This window comes from Lynx rufus, unplaced genomic scaffold (assembly GCF_022079265.1).
Source record: "Lynx rufus isolate CCGP_SWC_20201006 ecotype Redwood Valley unplaced genomic scaffold, mLynRuf1.p SCAF_8, whole genome shotgun sequence".
Classification (NCBI taxonomy): Eukaryota; Metazoa; Chordata; class Mammalia; order Carnivora; family Felidae; genus Lynx; species Lynx rufus.
The window spans coordinates 103,041,322-103,056,526 of NW_025814896.1; the positions used below are offsets into that span (position 1 = coordinate 103,041,322).

Below are 15,205 nucleotides of genomic sequence, written 5' to 3' on the forward strand. Positions count from 1 at the left end.
CTACAATGTAGGTAAATGATATAGAGGTAACATCAGACTTAAAAAACAGAACTTCAGGCCCCTGGGTGGCTCAGTCGGTTGAGCATCTGACTCTTGATTTCAGGTCAGGTCATGATCTCACAGTTCACGGGATCGAGTCCAACATCAGGCTCTGCACTGACAGCACTGAATCTGCTTGGGATTCTCTCTCTCCCTTCCTCTTTGCCCCTCCCCCACTCACATTCTCTCTCCCTCTCTCTCTCTCACTCTCCCTTTCTCTCTCTCAAATAAATAAACTTTAAAAAAAAAAAAAAACTTCATTAAATGAACAGCTCCCAGATAGAAGTACCCTACCATGCCCCAGCTGGGTTCCTAAGAGTTTAGAAGGGTTCTAATCCACGGTTTTCTAGCCTTTTCCCATGTCCTCTTATCTTACAATCCATCTTTTGCCCTGCCCTTTCCCCTGCAATGTAATAATAAAGCAGGTGATGTCATTCACTTGGTAAAACTACAGGACACTGTAGATGTCAGAGAAGCAGCAACGAGCCAAATGAGCTGACCATGGAGCCAAGAGTCCAGGAGAGACACAAGTGTGAAAGGGTCTGATCCAGTCAGAGAGGTGGGGAGACCCTTGGAGAGCCGAGGGAAAGAGCAGGTTTAAGGAGAAGAGTCAGGGGATGCTTCAGGCAGAAGGAAAAGCATGGGAAAGGCCCTCTGGCCACCTCTTTCCCCTCCCCCTCCCTCACTCTCTTCCTCAGACCCTTCTCATTCTTCTGCGGGCTGTTCATCCCCCAGCCCTCTCTGCATTCTTGCTAGCCTAGAAGGGAATTCCAAGGGCCAATTTTTGTAGTATTGGTCACCATGCCATATTTCAGCATCTTTCCAGAAAAGTATGGGCCTAGGGTCTGAGCAATTTTCCTGACAAAACACTACCCTCTAGCCCTTGAATAAGAATCTAGTGAAGACACAAGGCCAAGGACACCTGGTCTTTGACTGGAGAAGCTGCCTTGCAGACTCAGGCCCACAAGTCAGCCCAGGAAGAAAAACAAAGGCCATAGCAATGTCAGACCCGGAAGCTTCTGAAACTCTCTGAGCACATGGCCTGTTGTCCCTTATTTATCCTCAGATATTCCAAATGTTTGCCTTGTTTCTCCACAGAAAGTGAAGCTAGTGAACTGTTTCACAGACCTGTTCCTTCAAGAGTTTATTTTGTCATTTCAGTTATGTAGATGTATATTCATTCTAAGCCTCTATATAATGCCAGATGATACCACTAACAGACAAAACACGAGCTGTAGGAGTGACATCAGAACAATGTAGGACCCAGGCCCAGTACCACAGGGCAGCTCCTACCAAAATAAAGTACCAAGTTCTTAAATCATAAGTATGATTTCTTACATGTTTCAATGCATGTACACATCAAGCTCAAAGATGTTGGTGCTATCACATTTACTCATCAATCTTTCATAGTGACCTGGAAAGAAAGAACAGTTAATGAAATCACCTATGGCCTATCAGGTATTGTTATTACTCGTAACAGAATCAAAAGTGCATGGAAATATTATTTTTCTTAAAAGAAATGTGTAGAAACAACATTGGATGTGAAGCATGATGCGGCTCAGGGGGACTGGGACTGGGTACAGCAATTCCACTTGTTCCATCCATTTCCAAATGGCCCAAAGGCCATAGGGAATGTCTTCTAGGATGACAATACTCCCTCCTCCCTAAAAGATGTGTTCTTGGGCTCCAAATCTGTTACATTTGGGAGATTTCAATATGGATTGCTTTTTCTCTCTTCCACACTTTTCCATTTATCTGAAAAATATCTCAAGTAGAAGATGACCATGAAGCCAGCACATGTCCAGGATTCATTCGGCCTCCATGCAGCCCTCTTGGTCCTCAACTCTCTCCTTGCCCTCAGCCTTATAAGAAACAAAGAAATCTGGTTATGGAACCCGTCCTCCCAAACTCACACAAGGGCGCCCAACCATGGGTAGACCATGTGTCCGAATACCTTAGTCTGGTCTGGGATGGAGATGAAGGGTAGAGAAGCCAAACCACACACATCCCCAGAGAACCCACCGTTCCTGATGGGAATGCATCCAGCGCTCTGACGGGCTGGGATGGAAAAGTAGTTTCAAGACCACTGATAAAAGATCGTTAGTGTACTTGAATTCTGAGCTGCTCCCAGGCAGGAATTAGGTAGCTTACGACTCCATTTCTAAATTATTGGGTGTGCAGGAGGCACCAGGTAAACACTCGTTGAAAAAATGCACCCTGAGCCTGGAACCACCCGGCAAAAGGAAATCTATGGTATGGACATTTTAAAAATCAAGCTCCAGGAAAGCCAGGGTAGAAACGGGAATCCTCATGCAGGGTTCAGGGATGAAAACTAGGGTGGGAGCCACGTTTGCCACTCATGAAAGCTGGAGTCTCAGCTCAGAGGGGGACCAGGCAGCACAAAGTGACAAAGGAGCTGAGGTGGAGTCCCTACTCACGGTGCTTATAAAGGCTGTCTGGAGAGGAATCCTAGCCTGGAAGAGCACGTGCTCTGCAACCTTCCCCAGAGTGGGAATGGATTTGTCAGATGAATCAGCCAGAAGTGGTCTGGAGAGGTGCAAGGCACCAGTAAGGTCAGCGAGCCTCTGCTCAACAAAACCTGTGAAACTGGGCTTAGAGCCAGCGCTTCCCACCCCTACAGGACCTGATGCCCATTTTAAAAACAAACATTGGGGCGCCTGGGTGGCTCAGTTGAGCTTCTGACTTCAGCTCAGGTCATGATCTCATGGTCTGTGAGTTCGAGCCCCGCATCGGGCTCTGTGCTGACAGCTCAGAGCCTGGAGCCTGTTTCCGATTCTGTGTCTCCCTCTCTCTCTGACCCTCCCCTGTTCATGCTCTGTCTCTCTCTGTCTCAAAAATAAATAAACATTAAAAAATATATAATAAATAAATAAATAAAAACACTTTAATTTCCCCTTTTCTATCCTGAATTGAAATTCATAGATAGTATAATTATTGTCTCTACAATTTTCAAAATCAATGTACTACTGTAACATAGGAGAAAGAAAAAGGAAAGCAATTTGTGATAAAATAATATGTCTTTCTACATAAATACTCAGGAGTGATTACACTTGAAGACAAAAAAAGCTTCCACAAATCTTCAAAATGCCTCACTGGGTTGATACCATCCCATTGGGCCCTCCTGGTCTAGCCCATGGTAGCCCCAGGTTGCTAAGCCCCAGCCCCCCACCCTCCCCATCCTCCCCTACCCCCACCCTCCCACAGCCAGCAACCTGCCACCTCCTAGCAGCTCACCCTCAGGCTGTAGAAGACAGGGCAGGAGAGGGGATGCTGGTTAACCCGTTCCTGCTCCACAGCAGACTCATGGGGCATCTATAAGGACAAAGGCAGGTGGAGATGTAGTAGTTCCTCCAGTGGTAAGGCTTCCCAGAAGCCCCCGGGTTTTATAGACAACAACCCACACACACACACTCCACTCTGCCCACAGCTGCCAGCTCCGTGCCCAATGATGCTATAGAAGAGGAAGCCCAGGGGGCGCCTGGGTGGCGCAGTCGGTTAAGCGTCCGACTTCAGCCAGGTCACGATCTCGCGGTCCGTGAGTTCGAGCCCCGCGTCGGGCTCTGGGCTGATGGCTCAGAGCCTGGAGCCTGTTTCCGATTCTGTGTCTCCCTCTCTCTCTGCCCCTCCCCCGTTCATGCTCTGTCTCTCTCTGTCCCAAAAATAAATAAATGTTGAAAAAAAAAAAAAAAAAAAAGAAGAGGAAGCCCAGGAGGGTGACCCGGAGAAGGAAGGTTCTGGTAGATAGACATCATTTTGTCAAAAATTCCTGGCCAGCACGGTTGGGTAAAGGTCAAGAACTACTTTGGGAGTGCCTGGGTGGCTCAGTCGATTAACCGTCTGACTTCAGCTCAGGTCATGATCTCGTGGTTCGTGCATGAGTTCGAGCTCCGCAACGGGTTCTGTGCTGACAGCTCAGAGCCTGGAGCCTGCTTCGGATTCTGTGTCTCCCTCTGTCTCTGCTCCTCCTCTGCTCACGCTTTGTCTCTCTCATTCTCAAAAACTGAATAAATGTTAAAAAAAAAAAAACTTTTAAAAGAACAACTTTGGTAGGTTATACTAAGCATTAAGCAGAATCAGTTAAAAAAAAAAAAAAAAAAAGTCGCACAGCCCAATACAGGAAACACAGGAGACATTCCGAAGATGGTTTTCCCTCTCAAACATCTAGAAGGCAGCTAGCTGATCGTGGCAAGGAAAGCAGGAGGCAGGGAGCCCTGGAGAACTACTTTCAAGTCCCGATCCTTGACATGAGACTACATGTTATAAGATGGAAATAATGACATCCCGCTGGGAGAACCGACACGCGTGCTCAGGGAAGCACTGCGCTGGTCGGTCTCACGACTCCACTAACCCTGGGGGGGCATCACGACCACTGCCACTTCCCTGCTCTTGACCCAGGAGCACGTCCAGGTGTTCCAGAGGAAAACCAGCTGGAGCATTTACCGCATCATCTGCAGCTTCGTCCATTCCTTCTGCAATGTTAACTGAGAGCAGAGGGACTATAGCTTTCCTCCTAGCAACTGGCATCCTTTCTATTAAGGAAATACTGAGTTAATGTGGCCTCCACTGAAAGCAGGTGTGAAGGTTGGGCATGAGGGAAACTTCCCCAGCAGAGGCAACTTATATCTGTAACTGCTCCCATGCATGTTTTCTGTTGCCCACAGTTACCTGCAAGGCTTTGACCCACTTGTGCCTGGAGGTGGGAGATGGGGCCTGGTGACCTCAGAAGCTCTTGGCAGGGCTGGGGACCAGCGGCTCCTCCTGGGGCAGAGGGTCAGGGATAGCCAGAGAGGCTCTGCAGGGACCCACCAGCTCCAGGACCGCCAGATACAGCAAGCTGAGCGGGTGGTTCAGGAAGTTGAGGCAGGCAGCTGGTGTAGAGGTCTGCATAGCGCCATCAGCTGGTTGGAGAAAAGCGTCTGGCTGAAACCTCAGTGGAATAGGCTGCCCATCACGCTGTAGCACAGGTCCAGCTCCCTGGCGACTCTCTGGCAGAGAAGAGATCCCCCCCCATCGGGACCTGCATCACCCACAGACGAATCACCCCCCCTGCTGGGGCCAGCTCTGCCCTCCCTGGGTCTGTCACCTGGAGACACCAGGGTGTCTGCCCCCAGTTGGGAAGGAGCTGTGTTCTTTAACCCCGGAGGTGGCACATGGAGCTTAGGGAGGTGGGGCAGCTCTCCACTTTGCCACAGACCCCCCTTCCTGTTTTCCTCAGTTACCTGCCTGGCCCTGGAGAGTGACCACCCGGACTAAACCCTCAGCTTAATGTAGCTTCTGATGCCCCGACAGAGGGCTTTGCAGAGGCCCACACACCTGGCCCCACTCCTGCCCACCTAGCAGGTCTCCACCTCCTCACCAGGCCTTGCTTTTAGCGTCTAGAGAACTGATCTGGACATTTACTCCAAAAGTGACCAAAAGCATGCAATTTCCTCTCTCCAAACCTGTTTCCCATCTGTCAGATAAAGGTAGCTGTCCTTGCCCAGCCCACCTCTCAGGGCTATGGAAGGATCAAATAGCAGGCAAGGGCTTTATACCCTGCAAAAGGCTCAGCAGGGATCCTTCATCATTGGTCCCAGCTGGCTCTGTGAATGCCAAATGGCCTGAATCTGTTGACACGGGCTATGGGACTCTCCCAGCTTTGGTGGCTGGTCGGTAGTGCCACAGGGCATGTTTTCCTTCCTTCTTTTCCCAGGACCCGTCAGCTCACTGGCCCTAACCCCCATCTTCTGGGACCACTCACCTAGCTGCCCCCAGACGCTGATCACAGCTGGCTAGTCTGGCACGTTGAGGACCCGACCCAACAGGCAGGCATGTCTCAAGGAGGGTTCATGGAGATTAGGTTAACGGAGATTGAGGGTCTAGCCACGCTCCACAAATCACCCTGAACTCAGTCCTCCTGTAGCCGCACGCTGCTGTCATTCGGAGCATAGACCAGCAGAGGGCGCTGGCAGACAAGGACAAGTGGAGTTCTGCAGGGGTTGTGGAAAATCCTGTAACTGGGCTCAGGAACCTGGGACAGAGCAGATCAGGGCAGGCAGCCTGGAGGCACACCCCTGGCCCCCCAACCCTCACTAGGGGTCTCCTCACTCAGCTCCCACTCTTACCTGAATCTCCCTCTTGGTGGAGTTGATAACTTGCAGCCCATAACTGCTCCCATCCATGTGCCTGGTGCAAAAACAGCCACATGACCCAGGAGAAAAGGAACGGTGCCTCCAAGCTCCAGGCACAACCTCCCTAGACCCCATGGAGGTCAGAGGACACTCCACAGGCACCCGGTGGAGTTGCTGGGCTGGGTGTGCACACCTGTGTGAGAGGGCAGGCATCCTGAGTTCGTGCTGAGCGGGTAAGGAGGAAGGATCTAGAGGTCACAATGCAATCCAAGGGGGTCAGAGGGATCCCCAAATCCAGTTTCCTAGGGAAGCCCAGCCTGGAACAGATCTTGATTTCCTGACTACCCTGGCCAGGACCCTCCACCCCTCTCCCCTCTGCTAGCAGGGAGCATGGGCCAGGGCTCTCTCACTGGTACAGGTCTGCCAAGTGCATGTTCAGCCTCTTCAGCTCCTCTGTCCACTCTGAAAAGTAGACAGAGGACAGCAGGGGATGAGGGACAGCCCTGCCTACCTTTGTCTGCCCCAGGCCCAGTTCCACTGGTGAGGGTGGACAGGTCACCAGGGGTCTACACACCCCAGCTGTGTACATAACATCCCTCGCCCCTTCCTTACATCGATTGAGACTCAGCTCAGAGCAAAGCAGAGACAGCAAAGGTCCTGCGGGACAGGTGACGAAGCTAGTCAGGCAGTCAGGTGACTCACCCACGGTCACATGGTAATGAGTCAAACCCAGCTTTTAGAACAAACCCAAATTGTTTAGGCTCACAGCTACTCCTGACCCAGAGGATACTTCGAGTCATTCCCAGGTGTGGAACTGTACCTTCCTCTCTCTGAGAGTCCTCAGGTGAGTGGGGAGGGTACAGTCAGGTGAGGAAGGAACGCTCAGACTACAGAAACACCATAACACCCTGGAGTCAGGACACAGGTATTTGAGTCAGTTTGCCCTTTTCTGACTGTGAATTTGGGCAAGTTTCCTTTTTTTTTATTTTTTATTTTTTTTAGTGTTTTTTAATTTATTTTTGAGACAGAGACAGAGCAGGGGAGGGGCAGAGTGAGAGGGAGACACCGAATCCGAAGCGGGCTCCAGGCTCTGAGCTGTCAGCACAGAGCCCAACGCAGGGCTCAAACTCACAGACTGTGAGATCATGACCCACGCCAAAGTCAGACACTTAACCGACTGAGCCACCCAGGCGCCCCGAATTTGGGCAAGTTTCGTAACCTCTCTGGATCTCTGTTTCCTCTGTGTAAAGTAGATCCACTCTCATAAACCACAGAGTGGACAATATTATCACAGTTACTACTAACCCCCAACAGGGAAGAGGACAAGATGATGAAGGGGCAGGCCTCTGCACTGGTGGCCGGTGCCCCCCCTACCTGGTCCTGAAGCCCCCACACACACAGCTCACCCTTCTCTTGGTTCCAGATGCCAAGCTCCCGGAACAGCTCAGGAACCACCAGGCAAGTTCGCCAGTCCTGCCACTTCTTGGACTTGAGGATGTCTCCAAAGATGTGATCCCCAATGTACAGGATATCCTTCCCCCGTACCCCGAGCAGCTCACACACCGTGTCCGAAGAGCCTGCCCCACCATGGGAGGACAGGCTTGCTCAGAGCCCCTCCTGTCCTGGTGGGCGGGTTGGAGACATGGGTTCCTAGTCTAGGGAGGGTGTCTGTGGAGGCACAGGGACAAGGCGGGAGCTGGTACCTCCAGAATAAACTACACAGTGCTGGTGGGGCCCCATGTAGGTGCCCACGTGGAGCTTGCCTGAATCCTAGAAGAGGAGAGGGGCACCCTGGTCAGAGAGAGCAGAGCACTGGGAGTGGCCAGGATTACTATGGGGGCATGAGAGGAAGGAGGTGACAGAGTCCCAAAGGAGTCCCCTGGTTCCCGGCCTCCGGGGACAGAGTAGCAGAGAGGCAACTCCCAAGGGCAGGTCAAGCGTGAGGAGCAGGGTCCCTCCCCACCTTGTGGCCCATGGGTCAAGGTAGATGGGGCCTCAGCCCCTGCCATTACCCTGTTGATCTGTCTCAGCACCGTCCCCTCAGCAAAGAAGCAGGGCTTCTGTGTGTCCACCACAATCAGGTCGAAGTAGGACCTCCAGGGCCTGGCTGAGCCTTCAGCCTGTGGGGTTGTGAAGGGATGGGAGCATGTGCAGACCCACACACACACACACACAGTCTGGAACATTGGACCCCGACACACCTCACAGCTCTTCCCTGGCCACCCACCAAGCTCTGGACTGGTGAAAGCTTGCCAGCCTTCAAGTCACATGCCCATCCATGCATCCTGGTCCTGACTCCTAGCCCTGTACACCCCTGGAATCGAGAACCACATGGTCTGCCTCCCCAGCATCCTTGACCATGACCACTCTGGCACAGGAAGTGTTCAAAAGGTATTTATGGAAGCTGGTGTTGGACACTGTGCAGGCTCTCCTGTCAGCGTCGGGATATGAGCACAATTGCTGAGTTAGAGCCCTGCTCACCCGTTTGCCTGCCAGTAACACCTGGTCACACATGGTGCCACAGGGTATGTCACACACACCCCTCCCCTGGGCCTGCCACAACCTGATCTCACCCCCTTGCACCTCATTAAGCCCTTCCCCAAACAACCGACTGCCTCTTCATGGCTCTCTCCAAGGCCATCGGTGGCTTCCCTGACCCCTTGGCCTGGCTGAGGTCAGTGCCTCCCACCCACTGCAGAGGCTCCAGCAAAGCCCATGCATGTGAAATGCCCCCTCCCACGCTTGGTTCTTCCTCAGGGGGAGGGCCAGACATGGGAGAGGCCCTCAGCACCGTGGCTTGGCCTGGTCCTCCTCCTGGTACAGCCCACCCCAGCCCGGCACGTGGCACTCACCTCACTAATGCCAAACAGGTAGGTCATGATGGCCTGGCAGAGACAGGGCAAGGGTCAGAGCACCCAGGTGGGCTGGGCCAGGGGCTGCTGCCTGCCTGTGCCCTCACCCCACAGGATACGCTGGGGACCACAGGAGCAAGATGGGCAGAAATTTCTTAATCCACTGAGACCTTAAAAAAGGCCAAGAAATAGAGCCCCTGGGTGGCTCAGTCCATTGAGCATCTGACTTCAGCTCAGGTCATGATCTCACAGCTCGTGAGTTTGAGCCCCGTGTCAGGCTCTGTGCTGACAGCTCAGAGCCTGGAGCCTGCCTTGGATTCTGTGTCCTCCTCTCTCTGCCCCTCCTTTGCTTGTCCTCTCTCTCTCTCTCTCTGTCTCTCTCTCTCTGTCTCTCTCTCAAAAATAAATAAACATTAAAAAAAATTTTTTTCAAGGCCAAGAAATGGAACCCAAAATGCCAACCAGACCATGGGGGTACCACGGCCTTTTCTCTTTCCTACTCCTCACTGTTCCTACAGGGCCTCAGTTTCCTTCAGGGGCCAAGAAAGGCAGATTCCAATGTCCTCTGGGCTCTAATGGCTGAGGGTCCCACCCCTCCATCCACACACTCACATCCGTGTAGTTGTAGCTGCTGTTTATAGCCAGAAATACTTTCCCAACTTCCTTCATCTTACCCAGCAGGATGGGGATTCGCACCTGGAGCAGAGGCAGAGGTCAGTCACTTCCAGGGGTGGGGTCTCCCCCAGCTGCCCTGGGATCCCTTTCTCAGCTCTCAGCCTCCCAGGCACGGGGCTCCAGGCCAAGCAGGAAAGTTTGTGAGCAAGACAAGGCCACAGAGCTCTGCCCACATCTTGAGCGGGGGAGACAGGGACACAGCTCCACTGCCATGGGGAGGAGGGGGACAAAGGGACAGGCCTGGTCATGACCCACTCACATCCTTCTCCACGTATTTGTCCAAGTCTTCCAGGGTCTTCTCCTTCAGACAGCCCTGCAGGGGGGAGCAGAGGGGTGTGTGTGTGTGTGTGTGTGTGCAGGTGTGCATGTGCATGCATGTGTGTGTGTGTGTACGGGTGTGCACACATGCATGTGCATGCAGGTGTGCGTGTGCAGGCATGCCCACCTGCATGCATGCGTCCAAGGTGCAGGAGCCCAGACCATAGTCCTCAGCGGGAAGGAAAGAGGAAATTCTGTGGAGGCTGGAGCCATTGGGCCATACCCAGCAGAGCCAAAGGCAGACAGGTCAAGGGTCCTGGGGTCCTGGGCACTCACCGACTGGTGGACATTATCCGTGGCATCACTCACATCCTGGAAGAGGCTTCAGAAGGACACGAAGAGGTTTCCATGCTGATAGCCAGTGTCACAGCTGGGGCAGGCCGAGAGAACAAGACAGGCTGATAAGGGGGCCTGAGGTGACCCCTCAGCCCAGATCCTATATCAGAGTCACCCCTCAAACCACACTGAACTTATGTCCCAACCATGCTGGAAGGGGTATCACCCTGTGCTGAGCGTCATCCCTTGGGAGGGCACCAGTTACAAGGTGTGGGGGGCAGCCTGCAGTGAAAGCCTTCCCACTGAGTTCCTAGAGCCCCTCAGGAAGGGTCTCTGCTCCTTGGCAGGGACCCCACTTCAGCACTTGGGCTCTGGGCAGTGGCAGCGTCCTGTTGGTGACCCAGGGCTGGACAGTGCACAGGACTCACTTGGTGTAGCGGGAGCAGTCAGAGAAGAAGTCCACCAGGCAGGCACACAGGTAGATTTCTGGGGTGCAGAGGCCAGTCAGTCGCTGGCCCAGGGATCCAGAGCAACCCACCCAGGCCAGAGCTGTGTCCCCGAGGACCACCTCCCACACCCCCTATCCAGCCCTCACCAGGCAGGTTGGAGAGCGTGTTGAGGATGTGGAACCTCTGCAGGTTGTCCCTCTGAACGAACTTGCTGGGGTAGAAGCTCCAGATCTCTGCCCTGGGGAGGGAGCAGGCTGGGTGAGGTCAATGCCCCCTCCCTAGTTCCTCCTAGCTGCGCACTCAAGCCCTGCACTCAAGCTGGTGCCTACCCCCTGCTCCTTCCCACCTCCGCCCACCCCTGCTGTCCCTCTTTTATCCAGCTGGCATTATTGAGCCTCTGCTGTGTCCTGAGTCTCTCCTCCCCCGCCTTCTTCTCTCCTCCATCATCCTTTCCCCCTTCCCTGGGTCCCTTACTCCGAGAGGAAGGTGAAGCCATGGGTGCCCAGCCGCACGTTCCCATGGGTGTCCACCTTCAGCAGGTTCCCATAGAGCACATCAAACACCAGCCCCCGAGGGAGAGAGCGCAGAGGCTGTGGATGGGGGTTCCAGAACTGACTACCGGCCACAGCCTCCCACCCCAGCAAGCTCCCGCACCTGGTGGGGAAGGCGGGGTCCTAGGTGTAGCGCAGGATATCACGCGGCTACCCAATGCACACCAGACGCTCCAGTAGTAACTCAAAGACCAGTGCCTCATAGGCTGGGGACTTGTAGGCTGTGGGAACCACACAGAACCAGGCCAGCTGGTGCCTACCCCCTGCTCCCCGAGCCCCAAATACCCTGTTCCCTCCCTCCCTACCAGCCAGGGTGTAGTCCATGTCAAAGCCAAAGCAGCGAATCTTCCCCAGCACCAACCTGCAATTGACAAAAATCCTGGGGAGGGGAAGAAGAATGTTGGAATCAGCCCCTCGGCTCCCCAAGCTCTGTTGGGTCTGAGTGGGTCTGAGCACGTCTGAGCACACGCATGTGAGCATGTGTAAGTGTGGACAGGGAGCTTCCGAAGAGGAGCAGCTCACCATGCGGGAGTGTGCTGTGGGCATCCCTGTGGGTGTGCAATTATCGTCTGGGGCGTCGCTTTTTTGAGTGGGGTCACTGTGTCCAAGTTCAGAGATGTGTTTGTCACAAATGGGCAGCCCTGGTCACCATATGGGAGGGAAGTGGAGGGCACGCCCTCCCTGCCTGAGTGTATATTGTTGCTGTTTCCAGGTAACAGGCCACTGCCCACTTAGAGAGAAGGGGTCCCCATGCAAGCACAGGTGCTTGTCAGCGTTTTGAGTGTCACCATATCTGTGTATTTAAAGGAGTCACCCGTGCTGTGTAATGAGGAGTATGTCAGGAAATGGGGTGTTTACGGGCTGAGATGCCCCCGAACCCCACCCCAAGTGCCCATCTAGACACCGCTGGTGCCAGTCTTACTTCAGGACTTGAGAGGAGACCAGGCGCTGTGGCTCCCCTTGGGGCTCCCTTTGCTCTCCCCCATCCACGCTGGCCATCACCATGAAGAGTGAGCAGGAGGCAATGGTTCCTTCCCCAGCCACCTGCTCACTATCAGTGGGAGCCAGCAGCTTCCTTATCCCTCAAACACTTCGGACACCACTGACCCAGCTGGCCCCACCCTGGGCCCCCATCTCCTCTTTTGGGGGAGGAGCAATCCATGTTAGCCTCTGGTGTCCCCTCCTTTCTTCAAAAAGGAAAGCAGTTATGATCAAGGAAGAACAACCCATCGATATTATACCACCTCCATTTCTAGGGCTTCTGCCTCCAAGGACTTCAACCACCTAGAGCCCTTCAACCCAGGATGAAGCAAACATAGGGGTTACAAAGGCAGGAGACTCATGTACTTCAAAAAATAAACAAGTCTTGGGGCACCTGGGGGGCTCAGTTGGTTAATCTCTGACTCTTGGTTTGGGCTCCAGACGTGATCTTACGGTCTGCAAACTCAAGCCCGACTCAAGCTCTTCATTGACAGTGTGGAGCCTGCTTGGGATTCTCTCTCTCTCCCCCTCTCTCTCTGCCACTTCCCTATTCTCTCTCTCTCTCTCTCTCTCTCTCTCTCTCTCTCTCTTTCAAAATAAATGAATAAACTTTTAAAATAATAATAAAAGAGACTTTAATAAATACATAAAGAACTCAGGACTCTTGCTCTATGCACAACTCTCACACACTTGGCAATCAATTTCCCAGCCAATGCCGCTTGAAGGAATAATTGCTTAAAAGCATGCCACGAGCTATAGGAAGTGGCAGATGACAAGAATCTCAGAAAAAATTACAAAAGTGAGAGCAGAGCAATTGAGACCATTTAGTGTGGAGCTGTAAACAGCTCTGAGGGCCCACAATGCTGATTTTACAAGAAAGCACTGAGGCCTCCATTTAGAACTTTCGTCTGGATTATCTAAAAAGATATATGATGTAGCATGTCCTCTTTTAAAAAAGAAGACAAGGGGCGCCTGGGTGGCTCAGTCGGTTAGGCATCCGACTTTGACTCAGGTCATGATCTCACAGTTCATGGGTTTGAGCCCCACATCGGGCTCTGTGCTAATAGCTCAGAGCCTGGAGCCTGCTTCAGATTCTGTGTCTCCCTCTCTCTCTGCCCCTTCCCTGCTTGCACTCTCTCTCTCTCTCAAGCATAAATAAACATTTAAAAATTTTAAAAATATATAAAAATAAAAAGGAAGACAAGGGACACCTGGGTGGCTTAGTCAGTTGAACATCTGTCTGACTCTTGATTTCAGCTCAGGTCATGGTCTCATGGTTTGTGAGATCAAGCCTTGAGTTGGACTCCAGACTGAGCATGGAACCCGCTTGGGATTCTCTCTCTCTCCCCTCTCTTTCTGCCCCTCTTTTGCTCCCTCTCTCTATCTCTCTCTCAAAATAAATAAACTTTTAAAAATAAAAATAAATAAAAAGGAAGGAAAGTTTATGATGCACTTAAAATTCTCTCCAAAATGACTACACTTGGGGCACCTGGGTGGCTCAGTCGGTTAAGCGTCCGACTTTGGCTCAGGTCATGATCTCACAGTCCATGAGTTCAAGCCCCACGTCGGACTCTGTGCTGACAGCTCAGAGCCTGGAGCCTGCTTCAGATTCTGTGTCTCCCTCTCTCTCTGACCCTCCCCCGTTCATGATCTGTCTCTCTCTGTCTCAAAAATAAATAAACATTAAAAAAAAATTTTTATAAAAAAAATAAAAAATAAAATAAAATAAAATGACTACACTTGGGGGGCCTGGGTGGTTCAATCGATTAAGCATCTGACTATTGATTTCAGCTCAGGTCATGATCTCACCATTCATGAGTTTAAGCCTGCTTGGGATTCTCTCTCTCTCTCTCTCTCTCTCTCTCTCTCTCTCTCCCCCTCTACCCCCCTCATGTACTCTCTCTCTCAAAATAAATAAATAAATTTTTAAAAATAAATAAATAAAATGACTAAACTAAAGGAAATAAGACACTCTTACAGGGATAAAAATTATCTGGAAAAAACATATTTCAAAGGAGTAGTTCTTTCCTTTACAATGCCAGATGAACAACTATTAGAATGATAAAGCAAAAATATGGAGGTACAGGAGTTACATTCCTTCACTGGATGGATGGATGGGGTAGATGGATGGATGGATGGATGGATGACGGATGGAGGGAGCGAGGGAGGGAGGGAGAGAGGGATGGATGGATGGGTAGATGGATGGATGGATGCATGCATGCATGCATGCATGCGTGGTTGGATGGATGGATGGATGGATGGACAATTAGATGAGCAGACAGATGGACAGAAAGTGGGCCATAAATGGCAGGCTTTGTTGAGAGTGTCGGAGGAAAATCAAGCTTTAGAAATCAGGAGGACTTCCAGAGTCCCCTTCACTCATAACTTTGTGCTTTCTGCTCGTCTTAGGGGAACCTTTTAAAAAGTGCCCTTTCCCATATTGCATGGTTCCTGTCTAGTCAGAAACAAAGGGAGGGCTACCCGGTTATAGGAAATCACTGGGAAGTTCCTAGCCCTCCCACTGGGAGTTAAGTTAACATGGCAAAACTCTTTTTTTTCCTATAGCTGAACTTAGGGTTCCATCCCAAGCTTCCCTTTTACCTGAGGACAGGAAGGTCATCCAGTGATGTTTGGGTACACTCTGTCACCTCAGCACTTTCTTGGGCCACTTCTCCAAGTGCACTCTCAGCCATCTCCTAGGGCTGACTGAACATTGTGGGGTTTACGCCTGGCCATGCTGCTAGTTGGTAGCTGGTGCTGTCCATCACTTCTCGGTGGGGCCTGGTGGCACCTGCAGTGGCACAGGTGGGGGCCTGCACCTCCTTGTGTTGCTCTCTGCTGAGGTGGTGAGTCTCTGCTCCCATCCCAGGACATGCAGAGCCCCTCGGCTAACTGTAGGTCCAGCTGAGGAGGGACATTGGGGCTGTCACAGA

General features: G+C 52.1%; 1 protein-coding gene across 1 annotated transcript; it reads right to left on the reverse strand.

Annotated features, from left to right (window-relative positions):
- Positions 1–1,847: 1,847 nt before the first annotated feature.
- On the reverse strand, positions 1,848–14,965 carry NT5DC4 (5'-nucleotidase domain containing 4). Its single transcript, XM_047069203.1, is given in 17 exon segments — positions 1,848–1,901; positions 3,295–3,372; positions 6,165–6,225; positions 6,581–6,632; positions 7,577–7,747; positions 7,874–7,940; positions 8,183–8,290; positions 9,023–9,055; positions 9,635–9,718; positions 9,957–10,010; positions 10,292–10,385; positions 10,720–10,777; positions 10,887–10,978; positions 11,215–11,314; positions 11,399–11,512; positions 11,597–11,670; positions 14,874–14,965. Coding segments are annotated over 17 exon segments (1,386 nt in total).
- Between the last annotated feature and the right edge of the window lie 240 nt (positions 14,966–15,205).